Source organism: Lithobates pipiens, unplaced genomic scaffold (assembly GCF_037356315.1).
Source record: "Lithobates pipiens isolate NorthernLeopardFrog02 unplaced genomic scaffold, aLitPip1_a1.2 Scaffold_13, whole genome shotgun sequence".
Lineage (NCBI taxonomy): Eukaryota > Metazoa > Chordata > Amphibia > Anura > Ranidae > Lithobates > Lithobates pipiens.
Window position 1 is genome coordinate 345,404,030 of NW_027507718.1, and position 18,833 is coordinate 345,422,862.

The window sequence follows — 18,833 nt, forward strand, 5'->3', positions numbered from 1 at the left end:
ATGGAGAAGTCTTGGATTCCTTGCACATTTTAGACTCTAGTGCCTTGACACATACAGCATGAGATGGGAGGTTAATATCTTCTCATTTGTCATTCATTATTTTTTTTAATTGAAGTTATCTCTAATGTACATGCTTGGACACTAGACGTTTACACTAAAACTGAACTTTTCCAGCAGATTGCAATGTATTTATTTTCCCAAAAAAATGATGGGACGTGAACTATTATCTATACCAAGCAGACTTTTATAGATGTTCTTCACATAACTAAAAGACAGTTACTGTTTATCACCTTTTACAGCCTGCAGCCCTGAACTAAAGAGCTAGAATAAGACTCAGCGCTCTGACCAGCCAATACTGATATTCACTAGTTGCAGCAAAGATACTGAAGGAGGTATGGATATCTATAGCTAGCTACCTATGTCTCCTTTGTAAGCTAGATCTAGCCCCTTGCTAGAAAAAATTAAAAAGCTAAAGGGTTCAAATCATAAACTACTCCAGCTTACCATGGTAGTCAACTGTTTTTGGTTACTGAAAACTGACCTTTCTCCCTCGCTCAACAATCTTTGGCAAATGTGCCTCTGCATGCACACCCTAAAACATTTGTAAGTCAACTTCCAACTCACGTATGACGGAACCGTACTGAACCCAGCTTCCATCATTATAGAGCTTTCTCCAGTCTGGACCCAGGAACCAAGTATTATAGCTGATCACCCAAGAATATAGCTGACACTAGCTTAGATGCTCTGGAACTGGAACTCACTTTTTTGTAAAATCACACAGAATATATATCACACAAGATCAGCTGAGCGTAATCACATTATCGTAGGCAAAGGAAACTGTATACAGGAGTATAATTAACATAGCTAAGGAGCAGCCAGCATAAACAGTATGCTAAGGCTCGGTTCACACAGGGGCGGCACGACTTGCAGCGCGACTCACAGACGCGACCTGCAAACGACTTCAGCGGCGACTTGCAAAACGACTTCTGTATAGAAGTCAATGCAAGTCGCCTGAAGTCACTCCAAAAGTAGTACAGGAACCTTTTTTCTAAGTCGGAGCGACTTGAGTCGCTCCTATTAGAACGGTTCCATAGTACAGAACGGAGCGCGACTTGTCAGGCGGCTAAGTCGCCTGGACAAGTCGCCCCTGTGTGAACCGAGCCTAATCCACTAGCCTCTAATAGCTGACAGTGATCTAATAAACAACTAGCCACTTAAACCAGCCTAGGTGACCAGACTGTCCGACAGCCAATCCACAACACTGGATACACAGTACATTACACATTATTACAAAACACATAACATCCCACAATGGTTCCATAACAAGGTAAAGTGGTCACAATATTAATCTCATCTCCAAGAGATGATCCGACAGACAGAAACAATAGATGACTCAAATAACAATGTGAATGCACACCTAGGAGGTATACAATGGGAGAAAGACACTTAACACATTACACCTTAAACATATTATATCAGGAGACCTCAAAATTAGGTTGCTTTGAGCTGATGATATTAACACCTGCTCTGAATATCACAATCTAAAGCAGTCATTGCTGTTTTTGGGCATAGAGGCCCTAAATATGTATCGGAGTCCTCCAGTTTCCAGAGTCTGTGTGTTTTGGGGAGACATGGACTTGAATCAGAAACAAGACCACTCCAAGGGTCTCCCAGGCACACAGCTCTGAAAGAGTAGTGTTTCCTGAAAAGCCAGTCAGTACGCAAGAGGCTACCCTGCAGTCCCCTCCAAAAGTCCCTGTGCTGGTTGGGTCACATCAAGTAAATATTGAGCTTCTTACTTATAATTGGATCGTACTTCCTGATTAATTGAGGCACTGGTGACATAGCCAGTACCTAACAGATGCCTTCTGGGTCATCAGTGCCTTCCCTGGAGATGTCTGTACGGTGGGGGCAAATTTTCTTTCCCATAAATGTATGTGAGCACTGGGTGGGCAGTGCAGCTTCTTCAATCGTGAAGGGGGCGGGGAGATGCCTGCCTATTCTAGGAAGTGAAAGGAGTCACCTTCAATTAGTAAAAATTGTAAATAGGATAAGAACAGAGAAGGAAAAAAATGAAAACCTAGTCTATTGAACAACAGCCTGCGTATTTCAGAAATGATGTGCTTTGTGAAACGCTATTTCACAAAGTTTAAATTGGTTTCTTTTTGTTTTGTTTTTTTTGTTTTTTTTTGCTGTTCCAGGTAAAGGTCTGCTTTGAAGTATATGTACACTTTACATCGATTTTTCAGTATGCCTGGCTTTAATCCTTTCTTCATACAGTTTTTTGTGTGTGTTGCAGAGTGTTGCTAAGCCACTGCCTTATAATTCTGAAAAAATAGATTAGGGTTTTTAAAAGTAACTGTAGTGTATTCTCAGTACGTACATAATTGTAGTTATTTTATATTTTCCTCTACAATATGTTTCAAATAGCATTTCAGTTTTTTGCTGTTCAATATTTTGATTATTTAATTCCATTATAGAGAATGCGGTCACATTCTGTTTCTAACAAGTGCTAAGACAAGCACAGTTAACCCTATAGGCGTGCATATTTTTTTTTTAAAAAGACCAGTCCTATAGACTTACATTGAGGAAAAACACTGCTAAACGGCAAGCAGATTCTGCCTATGCAATGGACAAATAGGGCTACCCCTATGTACATATAAATAAAGAAAAATAGGTGTTCAACACACTTACCTGGAACAAGTAGAGTGTATAGTGTATATTACATTTTATCCATATGATGCCGCTCAACTCTTTGGTTTTCTTCTAGGTATGGTAATATAACCCTATGTTCCAGAACCCTACCAAGCATAATTGGCTGCTATAAATAATATATAAACGCGTTTTCTTTTCTTACATCAGGGGACACAGAGCCATTGTAATAACTATGTGGGTTATATCGGACCATCAGGTGCTGGACACTGGCACGCCCTTAAAGCGTGAACTTCCCCCATATAACCCCTCCCTGGGAATCCTCAGTTTTTTCGCCAGTGTCTAAGGTGTTGGGCACGAGTAAGGATGTGTTTTACTGAGCTCCACGGGCAGTAATCCTTTGATGAGAGCCAGCCATCCTGACCAGATCCCTTCTGATGTCTCCGTAATGGACTAAATAAATGGTACCCGGGCCTCGTCATCCGAAGACACAAGGTTTTGCTTGCGAATGCTTTAAGAGCTTCTCGCAGGTCCAGGATTGTGGGATAACCTGAGTGTTCCCCGGTTCCTGAAGGTTTCCTTTTAAGGTCTCGGAGCCTAACATGAAGGGCGAAGATTGTTTTTTTATCTCTGATAAACCTTGCTGCGAGAAGTTGTGCAGCCCAAAAAAGAGGTTGAATATGTTCTAGCTTTGGCAGAACACAACACTCCTTGCCTATCGGCGGTTTTAATATTTCAGGCGTACTACTTGAGACGCCAACAATTTTTTTCCGGGAGAATGATCTCTTCACACCGACATCTTCCTAGCAATATGTCAGATGGGGTACTCCGGACATGGACCTATTCACGTCCAGATTCATTAATAAGGTCGACAACGTTATGTCAAACAAGGGGTCCGCTAGCAGGCGGAACAGACGCATTAGTCTTCCCAGAGGATCAGTTTTCACTGATCTATGCATTTCCTCCAGCTCTGCTACTTCCGTGCCTTCTCCGTAGGATTAAGCAGGAACAGAAGGAGGTGATTCTGGTGGCCCCAGCCGGGTCCCAGAAGATCTTAATTTATTGAGATCATAAAGATGGCAGTAGAAGTCCTTTGGACCATTATAGCCAGTCCTTCTTGCACAGGGTCCGGGATTTCATCCTACTTTACGAAAAAGGAGTTTAACAGGCTTGACTGTTGAATCCCACTATATAAAAAATCGTGGTGATCTCCTTCAGTAATGTCTACTTTGACTAAGCCCAGGAAGCCGGCTTCCATAATCACTTACTATAGAATCTGGAAGGCATAGGTTTCTTGGTATGGATCCAGGGGTTGGCACCCCAGGTAGTATGTCAATAGGCAGGATTCCTGCTTATGGGATCTGAAATGAAGCTGGCCTTGAGTTTTATCAAGAGCCAGATCCAGGCCGTGTCGATGTTTTTTCTTATGGCCTCTTGCTTCCCACTCTTGGTGTGTGGCTTATTCATGGGGTAACACGGTTTATCCCCGTATCAAGGCACCTCTAAATCCTTAGGATTTAAAATTGGTCTTTTCGGTTTTGCTGAATCAGCCATTTGAACCTTCCGAGAAATTCTCTTGGTTCCATAATCTTTTCTGCTTGCCATTTCTTCTGCTAGAAGAGTATCGGAACTAATGGCTCTGTCTTGTAAGAGCCATATTTCATCATGTATAAGGATGAGGTGGTTTTATGTCCTCATCCCAAATTCTTACCAAAAGTGGTAACAGGTTTTCATTTAAACCAGGATATTGTTCTTCCTCCTTTTTCCCTAGAAGCCTTAATCTGGGGAAGAGAAAGCACTACAGTCTCTTGATGTAGTAAGAGTGATCAGAATCTATTTAAAGGCGACCGGCCATGTTCGCGAAACACAGGTATTGTTTGTACTGCCAGAGGGTCCAAGATATGGACAGGCAGCGTCAAGATCCACTATTTTCCAAATGGATTTGTCAAGTGTTTGTTCAAACTTCAGCTTAAAGAAAAAAATTCTTCCTTCTCAGATTAAGAGCACACTCATCCAGGGCGATTAGTGCCTCTTGGGTGATGCATCATCAGGGCTCTATGGCTCAGATCTGTAAGACCGCAACTTGGTCTTCGGTTCAGAAGTTTATCCGATTTTATCAAATCGATATTAAAGGTCATGAGGATATTGCCTTTGGGCACAGTATATAGTGCAGGCTGCAGTATGAGTCCTCTGGCCTCCTGTTTCCTTCATTCTGTCCCCCCCTTCAGTTGCCATTGCTATGGGAAATCCCACATAGTTATTTCTATGGCTCTGTGTCCCCTGATGTAAGAAAAGAAAATAGGATTTTTATGACAGCTTACCTGTAAAATACTTTTCTTTGATGTACATCAGGGGACACAGAGGTCCCTCCTTTCTTCTTATACACTTTGATTGCTTGACTACAAACCTGAGGACTCCCAGTAGTGGGAGGGGTTATATGGGGGAAGTTCACGCCTTAAGTGGTGTGCTAGTGTCCAGCACCTGATGGTCCGATATAACCCACATAGTTATTACTATGGCTCTGTGTCCTCTGATGTACATCAAAGAAAAGGATTTTACAGGATAGCTGTCATAAAAATCCTATTTTTAAAACACCTGACTTGCATTGCTGAATTTTACATATAGAAAATGCTAGTTTCCTGGCTGTCACATGGGGTCTGTAACTTTTGGTAGTTACTGATCTGAAATAAGAATGTAGATTAAAAAGTATTAGCTCAGAATTTCTGCTCTGTATTCTTGTTGTGGGTTAGTGACTCAGAGTATTAGGCCTAATGTACACGAGATGTAAAACCTCTCCTGAACGACAATTTGAGAGCTAGTAACCGACGTTTAAAAACATCTGTTTTGCTGCGTTTACATGCCGCGCTTTAGTCTAGTTTAGCCACATTTGCGTTTAGAAGCGTTTTTTTTTTAAGCTAGTCAACAATGTATTTCCATTAAAAATGCATGTAAACTAAATGCGAGTTACCGTGCTTACACGCGTCTACAAGCTGTTACAAGCATGTAGGCGTTTTTGGAATGCCTCTGAACATCCATCTTGAACGCATTTCTTTGCTTTCCAAAAAATGCTTCTAAAATCAACTGCCCAGAAACTGCTATAAACGACCCTGTGTACATGTACTAATAAGATAACATAGAGGCGAGTTCAGGGGCAGCTGAAAAAAATGCCCAACTGCTCCAAAACATCCGTTTACCAGCAGCCGTGTACATGAAGCCCTAAAGTGACAGGCAGTTAACATTTTCAAGTGATGGTTATCAATTGCAACCTCTGTAGCCTCCACATAATTTTCTTTTAGTTGCCAGGCTCCCTGTCTCTTTCTGCACCTCTGGTGCACAAACCTGTTTTGCTTTTTTTCCACAAGTTCAGAGTTTGTAAAATTAGTCTCACAAAAAGGTAGAATACCAGAAATCATGGGGCCTATATGTGGTGTTCTTTTATTAATCTAGCTCACAAGCTTGAAAACACAGTGTTAAAGTGCATGACATGTAACCTCACAAATTTAAATGCAACTTTGCAGAAAATTATTCGGTCCTCCTTTGCCATTAGCATGCAGTACACCAGTGTGCTATATCACCTAAATGTGACCAAGCCACTTAAATGTGATCAAGCCCTATGGCCAGCTTCTGATTCAGATCACCACTATTGTGATCGTACAGGATACAATCACAATTAACACTTTGTCCTTCAGATAATGTCTGCTGCATTCAAATGTTTCTATCTGTAAAAACTTAGATTCTCATGTTAGATAGCATTAAAAATCAAAATATCTAAATACTGTTGTCAAAACAGTGAGGTTAATTTACTAAAACTAGAGAGTGCAAATTCTGGTGCGGCTGTGCATAGTAGCCAATCATCTTCTAACTTCAAGGAAAAGTTCACTTTTCATAACATGTTACACCCATATTTAGGGTGTAACATGTTACGCATGGACCTGTCTCCACACCCCCTGCTCCCCCGCTGTGCCAGCTAGCAGGGGTCTTCTCCCCCCCCCCCCCCCACCACTTGCTTGTTAAAAAATGCAGCTCTGCCCACCCGACCATGTCACCTATTCGCAGTGCGCTGTGAACAGAAACTACAAGGTCCGGTGCTGTGAGCGCTGTGGTAATTCATTGAGTCTTCCTGTCAGAATGTATCACCTTCCTCGTTTGAGGTATGAACAAGCCGATGTACCATATGAAACAGCTAAGATTACGTTTATAAAATATGTCCTTGTCTATGCATAGGGCATATGTACTGCAGTATTTATCATTGCTATCCGAATGCTGTCAACATATTTAAAGTTTTTTTTTCTTCATCTGACCGACATAATTTACTCTCCTAGATGAGGAGGCTGTCACTGTAAATGGAGCAAGAGGAGTTCCACCGTCTTCATTATATAAGGTACTGTCTACTGGATAATAATTTCTGATTGGTCCCTTTCCTTCCAGGATATGTTAGTAGTAAATTGTCTCAGCATGAACTGAGGCTAAAAATGTGTGCCATGTTTACACTGTATGTGAACCACTTTGGTGGTTGGAAGTCCAAAATGAACAAATGTAATTACAATCAAATTGATCAAGTGCTAAATGCTGATAGTGCCACTGTTGCAGATAACACAAAAAATAAACAATTCCAAATTCATGAAATATCCCATGTGATCAAAATCAAATACAATGCTTAATACATAACAATCAATCTTACATATTATGAGCATTTGCTTAATGTGATGTTTAAATGACATAACTCTAATGAGTAAGACGATCAAATGAAACCAATAAAAGTGAACAGTGAACTAAATGTCCAAAAGTGACTCAGAGTCCATCAAAATATAAGCAAAACATCATTGTGACTTAGACCCCATTCACACCTGAGCGTTTTGTAGCTTGACGCCTGAAGCTACAAAACGCTGGAGGGGAAAAAATCCATTATTCTCAATGGAGATGGTTCACATCTCCACTCCAAGTTGACTGAAGCCCTACGCCTGAAGCTCAAACAAGTTCCGGACCCTTTTTTGGCGCGAATCGGCTGATTTGGGCGTTTTTCTTCTTTTAACATTGGTGACCTTTTGCCCTGCACAAATTCGCGGCAAATTGCGGTAAAAACGCGGTAAAAACCGCAGCGAATCGCGGTGAAAACCCTGCAAATCGCGGTAAAAAACGCCGCAAAAAATGCTTGAAAAGCTACGCTCAGGTGTGAATGCAGCCTTAAACTGAAGGTTGTGCAAATAATTTGCTGATAGATGATCCACCACCATTAAGTAAAAGGCTTACCAAAATGATTGAACTCAAACAGGCGTACTCCTAAGCCCTTTTACACCGTGTTGTCGGATAATCCGACTGTGTGTGGGCTCCATCGGACTGTTTCCGTCGGAATATCCGACAGACAAAGTTTTAGAGCTGGGCTATAAAACTTTCCGACAACATGATCAGATCGGACTTTGTCCGATTATGTGTAGAGAATTCCGATCAGACAAAGTGCCACGCATGCTCAGATCAAATTCCTAGACCAAAGCTATTGGCTACTAGCCTGAACGTAGTCCCGTCCTAACGAAATAACACCATCACGTTACGTACGATCGGATTTTCTGACAACTTTGTCCGACTGTGTGTATGCAACACAAGTTTCGGACAAAATCCGTCAGACAAAATCTGATGGATTTTGTTGTCGGAATGTCCGACCGTGTGTACAAGGGCTAATGAGTCAATCAAACTTTTGGTGTGATACACAGGGAATAACAGCCTCAGCAAACACAACCTCCGGTTTGGGGATGAACTCCAGTGATCCCTCTCAATGAGGCTCCAAATGGGTAGCCCTCAATGGGGTTTTTTAAAGGGGAGCCAAATGAATAATTTCTCCCATATGGTACAGTTATGAGGAAGGAAAGAAAAGTGCCCTTATTTTTACACTTTTCACTTTGCAATTGATCCTTTGCTGTGCCGGCTGCTACCTAACAATTTGAAAGAGACAACACGGTATAGTTGTGTTGTTTATACTACAGCATATGTAAGTAGTAGAAAGTAGCTTGTAGGGAGCTAAAAGGTCAGGAAAAATGATTGATGATGCTTATTTGCATACTTTTTGAAGAACAAAGGCTTGAGATAACTGAGCCTTTCTGGCAAAAAAAGCATTGATGATTTGTATGCAAGAGAGAGAAAATCCAGCTGCTTGAACATATTTTTGTTTTCTACTACAGTACCTTTGGAACCCCAAAATGAAATAACCTCTTTAGCAAGGAGTTTAGTGCATTGACTGGCCTCCTGCTCCTCACTATTGGTCAATTAGGATGCCCATTATAAAGTGAGTTGCAAGAACAGGCAGGCAAAGATTCAATATGCTAGATGAAATGAGTAATTCTTTCTCATCCATTGGGGGAAACATGAAGTCATACACTGTTATACTACTGCCTACAAATACTTTGAATACTGGCTAACAAAAAAAAGTAGGCCAGCCCAGGATACCTCTTCCTATTCCCAGCCTTTGTTTTTTACCCGTGTCCTAGGAGGTTGGATCTCTTCTCAGGTCTGCTGTACAAGGCCTAATCTAATTTGCTAGCATTTTTCCTTCAATTCTTCTCCATTGTTTGTCCAATCAACATTCTCTGTGCCCAGGGAGGGCCTGATTAATCTTCAAGAAGCGATGTCTCTTTGGACCTACCCTTGACATTATTATACTGAATATTACCTCAGGGCAGAGCACCCACCTGCCTCAGTATAAGAAGTCTAAAAAGTGACTTAGCCCTTGTACACACGGTCGGACATTCTGACAACCAAATCCGTTGGATTTTGTCCGACGGATTTTGTCCGAAACTGTTGCATACACACGGTCGGACAAAGTTGTCGGAAAATCCGATTGTACATAACGTGATGACGTTATTTCGTTATGACGGGACTACGTTCAGGCTAGTAGCCAATAGCTTTGGTCTAGGAATTTGATCTGAGCATGCGTGGCACTTTGTCCGTCGGAGTAGGCTACACATGATCGGAGTATGTCCGATCGGAGCAGTTTGTCGGAAAATATTTCCGGCAAGTTGGAAAATTTGGTCCGACGGATATTCCGACGGAAACAGTCCGATGCAGACCACACACAGTCAGAATATCCGACAAAACGCTCCGATCACACACATTCCGAAGGAATCTCCGACCATGTGTACAAGGGCTAAGTCTTCTTCCTAGGTAAGGCTGGCCGGAAAAACCTTCAGCATGAAGATGCACCCCCCATTTTCCAGGTGGGTGGATTTTTCGCAGGCTGATCTCTCACTTTCAGTGCTCTATTCAGCTTCTCATTCTATATTTTTTTTGTACTACTGCTGTCCTCCACAGAGCAATTGTTCATTCCCTTTAGGACATGTATGGCCTTCAATTGTGACTGGCATTCATCAGTTTCACAATCCCATTCCCTCCCCAGAGCAACACCAATCATCCTGGATGAGTAATTGCTGATCACTTCCTGCCAGGGCTTTGACTCCTCAGTCTCCTATGGTCTTTCGGGTGTGGACTCCAGTGTTTTCCCTACTGCCTTCGTACAGCATCCCCATTGTGGAGAACTCAGACAACCTATGATAAAGAAAACAGTCAATGTGGACCCCCCAGTGGACATTGTTGTCTAGAAGGTTCGGATGCCTTCAAGATTCAACTGGATCTGGTTTTGGAAATAGTTGCTAGAAATTTTTTATCATCTTCAGACAGCTCTAACCAGTTGGGTTTATCAGCATATGTGTACAACAGGTTTACCCCCATGCCCCTTTCCTTTGACCAGGGAGTTACTCGCCTCTCTACTGTTGCAAGAGAGCTTTGTATTCATGGGTCATCCTCTTGTAGACAGCCCCTTTTCTCTAGTTTCAATTCAGACTACCTCAGACCTTCCCTCCTCTCTTGTGAATAAAATCTCTGACCAGATTGTCTGCCACTGGGCACCATGTAGACCTTGGCCTGATTAACAAGTCATACCGTTCTGAAGTTCTAGAACAGGAGTTCTCTTGACAGAGGTAGTATGGATCCTGACTAGAATAAAACCTTATATTTAAAGTTATTGCAGCACCACACAAATGATTACCTTCCATGTAAACAATTTAAATAAATGTGAATCCCATGCCATTAAATACCAAATATAGTGCCACTGTTGCAGATAACACAAAAAAGAAACAATTCCAAATTCATGAAATATCCCATGTGATCAAAATCAAATACAATGCTTAAAGGGGTTGTAAAGGTAAATTTTTTATTTTCTACATAGGTTCCTTTAAGCTAGTGCATTGTTGGTTCACTTACCTTTTACTTTGATTTCCCTTCTAAATGTTTTTTTGCTTTGTCTGAATATCTCACTTCCTGTTTCTCCTCAGTAAACTTCTCACCATCATCCGAGCTGGTGGTTAGTCAGCCAGAACAGCTTACTGAACAGCTTACTGGGGTGAAACAGGAAGTGAGAAAGTTAGACAAAGAAAACAAAGACAAAAAACATTTAGAAGGGAAATCGAAGGAAAAGATAAGTGAACCAACAATGCACTAGATTAAAGGAACCTATGTAGAAAATAAAAAAAATACCTTTACAACCCCTTTAATACATAACAATCAATCTTACATATTATGAGCATATCATAAAATAAATTGCATGAATCAGTCCTGTGAGTCCATGAAGCTCCAGGCTGGGCAGGTTTTTCAGGCAGGATTTTCTCAGGGATTACTTTAGGGACATGTTATCGTCTTATATATATGTAGGAATTGAGCTTGATCCTCTGTTTTATCTGATCTACAGTCTGTCTAATCTTTATGGAGGAAACTCCCATATCCTTAGCCAACTGGTCATGCTGGCTTCTTGAGATTGAACTTTGGTTCTCTAAGGCCGCGTACACACGCGGGGACTGTTCGCTCAACTTTGTCCGTCAAACAGTTTCGGCAAACAGTCCGCTCAAAATTAGCATGGACGGACATGGCCACACACGACGAACGAACAGTTTGCTGAAACCGTGCGCGATGACGTGAACGGCACGTACGACGGGGCGAAAAATACGACGTCCTATACACTGCATTATAACTTTCGGCGTGTAAATCCTTTCTGAGCATGCGCGGAACTTAGTTTGACGAACAAGCCTACACACGGGCGGACTGTTCGCTCAAACAAGGTTTCAGCGGACAGTTTTTTTACGGAATTTCCGAAAAACCTTGTTCGTCAAACTGTCCGCTGAAACTGTCCGCTGAAAGCCCACACACGAGCGGACTGTCCGCCCAAACACTGTTCAGCGGACAAAGTTGGGCGAACAGTCCGCGCGTGTGTACGCGGCCTAAGAGGGCTCAGAGACCACTGTTTCTCTTCTTGAAGATTCTGCTGACCAGGTCATCCTCAGGGGTCTTCTTGGACACTCCTTACCTTGGTGAGATAGATGTCTGCCCTGGCAGTTCTTCTTAGAAGGCACAACTCCTTCTCACTTGACTCTTATGGGGAATTGAGGTTAGAGACATTCTTCTCAGTTCCTAGAGAAGGGTTTTTTCTCTTTATTGACCATGCTCAAAGCTTGAGTCCTTACCTGTTGGAAAATGTATTTTTCATTCAACCCTTTTGGCGGATCAGGAAATCAGTTTCCATGTTATGGTCTATGATACGGGGCTCTCTTTTATGTTGTGTTATTCCTGACTAGATGTGAGTATTCTGGCATCTTGGGTCCTCTGACATCAAGTAGAGCTGCACGATTCTGGCTTAGATGAGAATCACTATTTTTTTAGTAAAGATCACGATTCTCACGGCGTAACATCTTTAACCACTTAAGCCCTGGACCAATTTGCAGCCAAAGGACCAAGCCCCTTTTTGCGATTCGGCACTGTGTCGCTTTAACTGACAATTGCGCGGTCATGCGACGTAGCTCCCAAACAAAATTGGTGTGCTTTTCCCCCCACAAATAGAGCTTTCTTTTGGTGGTATTTTATCACCTCTGCAGTTTTTATTTTTTGCGCTATAAACAAAAATAGAGCGACAATTTTGAAAAAAAATTCAATATTTTTTACTTTTTGCTATAATAAATATCCCCAAAAAATATATAAAAAACATTTTTTTCCTCAGTTTAGGCCGATACGTATTCTTCTACATATTTTCGGTAAAAAAAAATCGCAATTAGCGATTATTGATTGGTTTGCGCAAAAGTTATAGCGTTTACAAAACAGGGGATAGTTTTATAGCATTTTTATAAAAAAAATTTACTAGTAATGGCGGCGATCAGCGATTTTTATTGTGACTGTGACATTATGGCGGACACATCGGGCATTTGTGACATTGTCATTTATACAGCAATCAGTGCTATTTACATGCACTGATTCCTGTGTAAATGACACTGGCAGTGAAGGAGTTAACCACTAGGGGGCAGTGTAGGTGTTATGTATGACGTTATGTGTTGTTTTTTATTGTAGGGGGCGTGGCCTGGCATGTGACGTCACTGAACGTCTTTCCCTATAAAAGGGAACAGACGATCGGTGACAGCCGCTGTAGGAAGTTCGGGGAGAGGTGTGTTTACACAGATCTCTCCTCGTTGTTCAGCTCTATGACCCGATCGCGGGACACCAGCAGCGGTCGGATCTGCTGGTCCCGCAGCCACGGTCACGGAGCTCAGGACCAGGTCGGGAGCGCACCGCCGGCGGTGCGCTCCTGACCCACAGCTGGGCACAACGTACAGGTACATGCTTGTGCCCAGCCGTGCCATTCTGCCAACGTATATCGGCGTGAGGCGGTCCTTAAGTGGTTAACATTATACAAAAAAATTGGGCTAACTTTACTCTTTCTTTTTTTTTTTTTATTCTTTAAAGTGTATTTTTTCCCAAAAAATTGCATTTGAAAGACTGCTGCACAAATACAGTGTGACATAAAATATTGCAACAATCGTCATTTTATTCCCTAGGGTCTCTGCTAAAAAATATATATATATATTATGTTTGGTGGTTCCAAGTAATTTTCTAGCAAATAATACAGATTTTAACTTTGTAAGAAACAAGTGTCAGAAAAAGGTTTCGTTTTTAAATGATTACACTGCCCACATCTACACACCGAAGTTCATTCCTATGGTCTAAGAACAAAAAGTTACAATATTTATAGTTATCTACTAGTACAGACAATATTGTGAAAATCTTGGCAGGCTGCCCATTTTTTTTCTTTTAACAGCTGAGTGAACAGAGAACTCTCTATGTGTCAGGGCTGGGCTCAGCTCTTCCTTCTCTGAGCTGGCTGCTCAGCTGTTGGCTAATTGCCAGCTCCTACCTCTCCACAGTTACTCAGTTGGTGGTCAGTCCTGCCTACTTAAGCCATCCAGTCCAGAGGTTCTCTGCCTCTGCCTTGGTCAAAACTATCTCTTGCGATGCTGTTCAAGACTTGCTTTGCTGACATCCCTTCTGGCTCCAGATCCTGCTTGCTGCTCCACTACATTGATCCCTGACTTCTGGCTTGGCTGACTATCCATTCCTGTTACTGAACTTTGGCTATGTTTTGACTACATTTGTTCTTTTTACTTTTATTATTAAACAGGTGTGATTTAACTGTACTTTTGTCTGATTTTTGACACTACACTTGTTACATGAATGAATTGCGACATTCTGCATAGAGATCATGAGGGTGGTTGAATCAAGATTACGATTTTTTAACGATTAATCGTGCAGCTCTAACATCAAGCTTAGTTTCCATGTTAACTTACCAGGAGTTTGGCCCCTCCAGGACCAGTTTGCAGGTAGTCTTATGTTTTGTGTATGCTGGGCCTTTTAGTGATTGTTTGCTGTTGTCCACTCCTCAGTTGAACTGATTTTGGATGTCCAAACAGTAAACATCCTATAGTTCTTTTTTGGAGTCTATTATGGGACACAGGTCACAACCCTCTGTGTTTATGACCATGTTCTGGTACTGCTTGCTATAAGACATGCTGGAAATAGGAGGGACTATCTTGGCAGGCATACATCATTTTTTGTGTCCAATCCTCTTGAGGCGGCAGAATGACTGGACAGTATATGACTTCCTGTATCCCTCAGTGGAGCACACAAATCATCTTTTTTCAGTACAGAGTATCTAGGATTTTGGAATTGTTGGTTATTTTAGAAGAAACTGGAAACTGTTTGTAGCTTTATGGAGGAAGTGCCAGATTACCAACATCAAACTTCAAGATATCCCTACACCATTTTTGTATGGTTACATGAAAAAATATAATGATATGCATCACTATAAAGGTAGTATTACAAATAAAAAGTCCATAGTGTTTTAAATAAAGTCCTTGTTCAGGCGAGAACGCTGGAATCACCCACAGTGTAGACAGAAATACCAATTAGGTGAATACGGACTTATCCTCCACCGAACATCAACACACTAGGCCTCTTACCAAAAATAATGGACCACTTAATCACAGGTGGTCAAACAGGCATGATAGATCCACAGAGCCATGAAACCATTAATGGAGATCACAGATGGCTGGGTCTTGTAGTTCCACCAAATAATCAGAGGTGCGTGCATAAAATATAAAAGAAGGAACTCCTCATGGTGAAGTATTATGAACCAGGGTCATATTTATTCAAAGAACAATCCAGGATACTCACATTTCATCAGATAAAAACGAGCCTGTAAAAAGCACCAGTCTGTATAAGCAGCATTTGTTTCCAACCACAAAGATGGCCACAGTCGACACGTAGCTGTGTCGTGATATCAGGACCCATCCCATGGCTACATATTGAATGTTCAAGAGTCTAACAAGGACAGGAAACAAATGAATATAGTGTCACTTACAAAAATCATCAGATATGTTTGTAAAGTTCAGTTGCTTTAACATGAATAGGGATTTGGCAAAGTAGCATTTGGAAAATGATATCATGCACAGGAGCATGGTTTTAAAAGCATATGATGGTAGAGCATGTTTAATATGTGTAACTAAAGTGTCTGTAATTAGGTGTGTGCCACATATCTGGATGGCTTCAGAGCAACAGCCGTATGTGCTGTAGGTGGACCACGAGCAGCAGAAAAAGGAAGACGGACAGCTGAAAGCATTCTGAGAAGGTAAGATCACTCAAGGTCATTTAATTTATATTCCGTTTTAGACTACACTACAGCAATTCATCTCGCTTCAAGTCAGATTTTAGTGTGATTGCTCCAAGTATTAGGCCAAATGTGGGATCTTTTCAGAAGTGGGTTTTATCCGATTATGGACAGTTTTTGAATGGGGGTTATGTATGTTCAATAGACCTTTTTAGAATTGGATGGTATGAATTGCCATGTAATGTGACTTCTTTTGTCTTACTTTTTTTCTAGAACTCGGGATATGTTCACTCATCTTGGCTTGGAGGATTACAGTGCGGTACATCTGCAGATTGTCGGTGCTGAAGATTCATATGGACCACATGCTAGAGGAAAAGATGTAAGTGTTAAGGGCATTCTCTGCATACTTCAGGTTTTAAATGAACCCTAAATTTGGTTGTAAAACCACTTTTTTTGTAATTTGCTGACCAGTAGGGTTTTTAATGGTAAAGAATGGCAACACCACATCGCTGAGGGGCACATTATGACATGTACAGTAGGTGCCAGTGATATTGTGTCAATCTCGCAGCTTTTATTGGCGAGATTGACACCCTGCGAGCCCCATAGAGGGAGCCAGCACCGAGCCGGCTCGCATCGGGAAAGGAAAAATGTTTATTTTCCTTTCCCGATAAGCGACAAGAATCGCTGACATTAAGAACTCCACGCCAAATTTTAAATAAAAAACCGGCATGGGTTCCCCCTCCGAAGGCATAACAGGCCCTTAGGTCTGGTAGGGATTTTAAGGGGAACCCCCTACACTGAAAAAACGGCCAGACCCCTATCCGAGCACGCAGGCTGGCCGGTCTGGAAAGGGGGTGGGGACGAGTGTCCCCCCCCCCTCCTGAGCCGTACCAGGCCGTGCGGGCCCTCAACATGGGGGGATGGGTGCTTTGGGGGAAGGGGGGCACCCATGTTGATGAGGACAAGGGCCTCTTTCCGACAACCCTGGCCATTAGTTGTTGGGGTCTGCGGGTGGGGGGCTTATCGGAATCTGGGAGCCCTCTTTAATAAGGGGGCCCCAGATACCGGCCCCCTACCCTATGTGAATGAGTATGGGGTACATTGTACCCCTACCCATTCACCTGGGGAAAAAAGTGTAAATGAAAAACACAACACACAACACAAGTTTTTAAAATACTTTAATAGACAGCTTGGGGGGTCTTCGCGCCGGACTCCCCCGCTATCTTCTGCTAGCTTTTTTACTAGCAGAGGAGCCCGGCTTTCTTCTTCGTCGTCGCCGCCGTCCGGGGGTCTTCTTCCGTCTTGGGGGGTCTTCTTGCCAGACTCCTCGGCTATCTTCTGCTAGCTCTTTTACTAGCGGAGGAGCCCGGCTTTCTTCTTCGTCGTCGCCACCGTCTGGGGGTCTTCTTCCGTCTTGGGGGGTCTTCTCGCCGGACTCCTCCGCTATCTTCTGCTACCTCTTTTTACTAGCGGAGGAGCCCGGCTTTCTTCTTCGTCGTTGCTGCCATCCGGGGGTCTTCTTCCGACTTCGGGGCCTTGTCCCGCTCTTTGGCTCTTCTTGCTGGGCCTCCGCTATCTTCTTATAGCTATTTTACTAGCGTTGGCCCGGTCTTCTGTTGCCGCCTTCTTCTTCTTCGCCGCCTTGTTCTTCTTCTCCTTCTTCTCTTCTTCCTTTCGATGTTGACACGATGCTTTCTCTGGCCGCAATGGCAGGGGCGCGTTGTGCGGTGACTTATATAGGTATAAGGGGCGGGGTCACCAGGTGATGTCACATGGTGACCCCGCCCCCTATGATGTCACAGCCCCAGCATCCTCCGGTTATACAGGTTCATTTAAAGCATGATAAACAGCATAATAACGTGACTTACAGACTCTACTTGTCATAATGTGCCCCCCAGCGCTGCAGTTTCACCATTCTTTGACTGGTCTTCCTTCCTTCCAGGTTCTGTCTTTTCAGCTGCTTAATTGGCCAGGCTGCAATGAATTCACTCCTTGCCATGTGCATAGGAGTCACATCATTGAAGCACAGATTGGTACTGTTAATGCACATTGAGCTGCTCATGTGCAGCTCAGTGTACATAATAGTGTCTGAACGGATCAATATCTGATCTGATCAGATCTATACTAGCGTCCCCAGTAATTTAGGGTTCCCAAAAACGCAGAATTAGCCCAGATACCTGCTAGCACCTGCGTTTAGCCCCTCCGCCCAGCCCAGCCCACCCAAGTGCAGTATCATATGATTACTGTGACTTACAAACACATAACTGCAGCGTTAGCAGAGACAGGCCTGATGAACAGTTTTTTTGGTAGCATTTGAAGCAGTCGCTGACAGGTGCTCTTTTTTCCTGTGAGTTTCACTAGTTGTACCAGTAAATTTAGAGGCCGCCATGTCCAATCGAAGGTACACTAGTGAAGAGGCCAACACGTTTCTGAGCATGACAGATGAGAGTGAAGAGGAAGTCACCCATCTGCCAGATTCAGGCTCAGCATCCTGTAGACAGCAGTGGCACCCTGACAGATAGCTCTGTTGATGGAGTAGTGGTCCCTGCCAAGATCAGGCGTACCCCGTTCTTCTGCTGTTGAGGTGCAAGAATCGCAGGGCTCTCTTATGGAGCAGAGAGCCAGTACTAATGCCACTCATCCTTCTGGTGAACTGGCAAGCACCAGCAGCCTAGTACACCTTAGTCATAGTCATACCAGCACTGCAGTATCACGTGGTGATGTGGCGAGTTCCATAAGTGCAGTTCAAGCTGGTGAGGTGGCTAGCACAACTAGTGTCCCGCATCCACCAAGAAGACAAAGACAGGCCCATCGAGCCCATAGTGCCCTTCCTGCTGCATTTGCCAATCCTAATTGGGAGCCCACCACTTCTGCAGCACCCGTATTTCGCCCATTCACTGGCCAACCCGGAATTCAGGTGGAAACAGTTGATTTTACGTCACTTGATTTTTATTCGCTGTTTTTCACAGATCTCTATAGATCTATTGTGGACCAAAGCAATTTGTATGCTGGTCAATTCTTTTGCGCTAATACCCAGTTGACCCTTGTCAGAGATTGGAGACCTATCGCGGTCTCCGAATTTAAGACCTTTCTGGGCCTATCTCTTCTCATGGGCATAACTAGAAAAAGTGAGTTGTGGTCATATTGGTCCACTGACCCAGTTCACCATATACCATGTTCTCTGCCTCCATGACCAGGGCTAGATACAAGCAGATCT

General features: G+C 42.9%; 1 protein-coding gene across 3 annotated transcripts in view; it reads left to right on the forward strand.

Annotated features, from left to right (window-relative positions):
* LOC143975087 (uncharacterized) overlaps positions 1–18,833 on the forward strand; it is a 161,331-nt gene that overhangs the window by 79,538 nt on the left and 62,960 nt on the right. For all 3 annotated transcript variants that reach the window (XM_077477078.1, XM_077477079.1, XM_077477080.1), the window contains exons 11-13: positions 6,975–7,033; positions 15,531–15,637; positions 15,890–15,995. In XM_077477078.1, the coding sequence (XP_077333204.1) occupies positions 6,975–7,033; positions 15,531–15,637; positions 15,890–15,995 (272 nt within the window). The remainder of the gene's footprint in view (positions 1–6,974; positions 7,034–15,530; positions 15,638–15,889; positions 15,996–18,833) is intronic.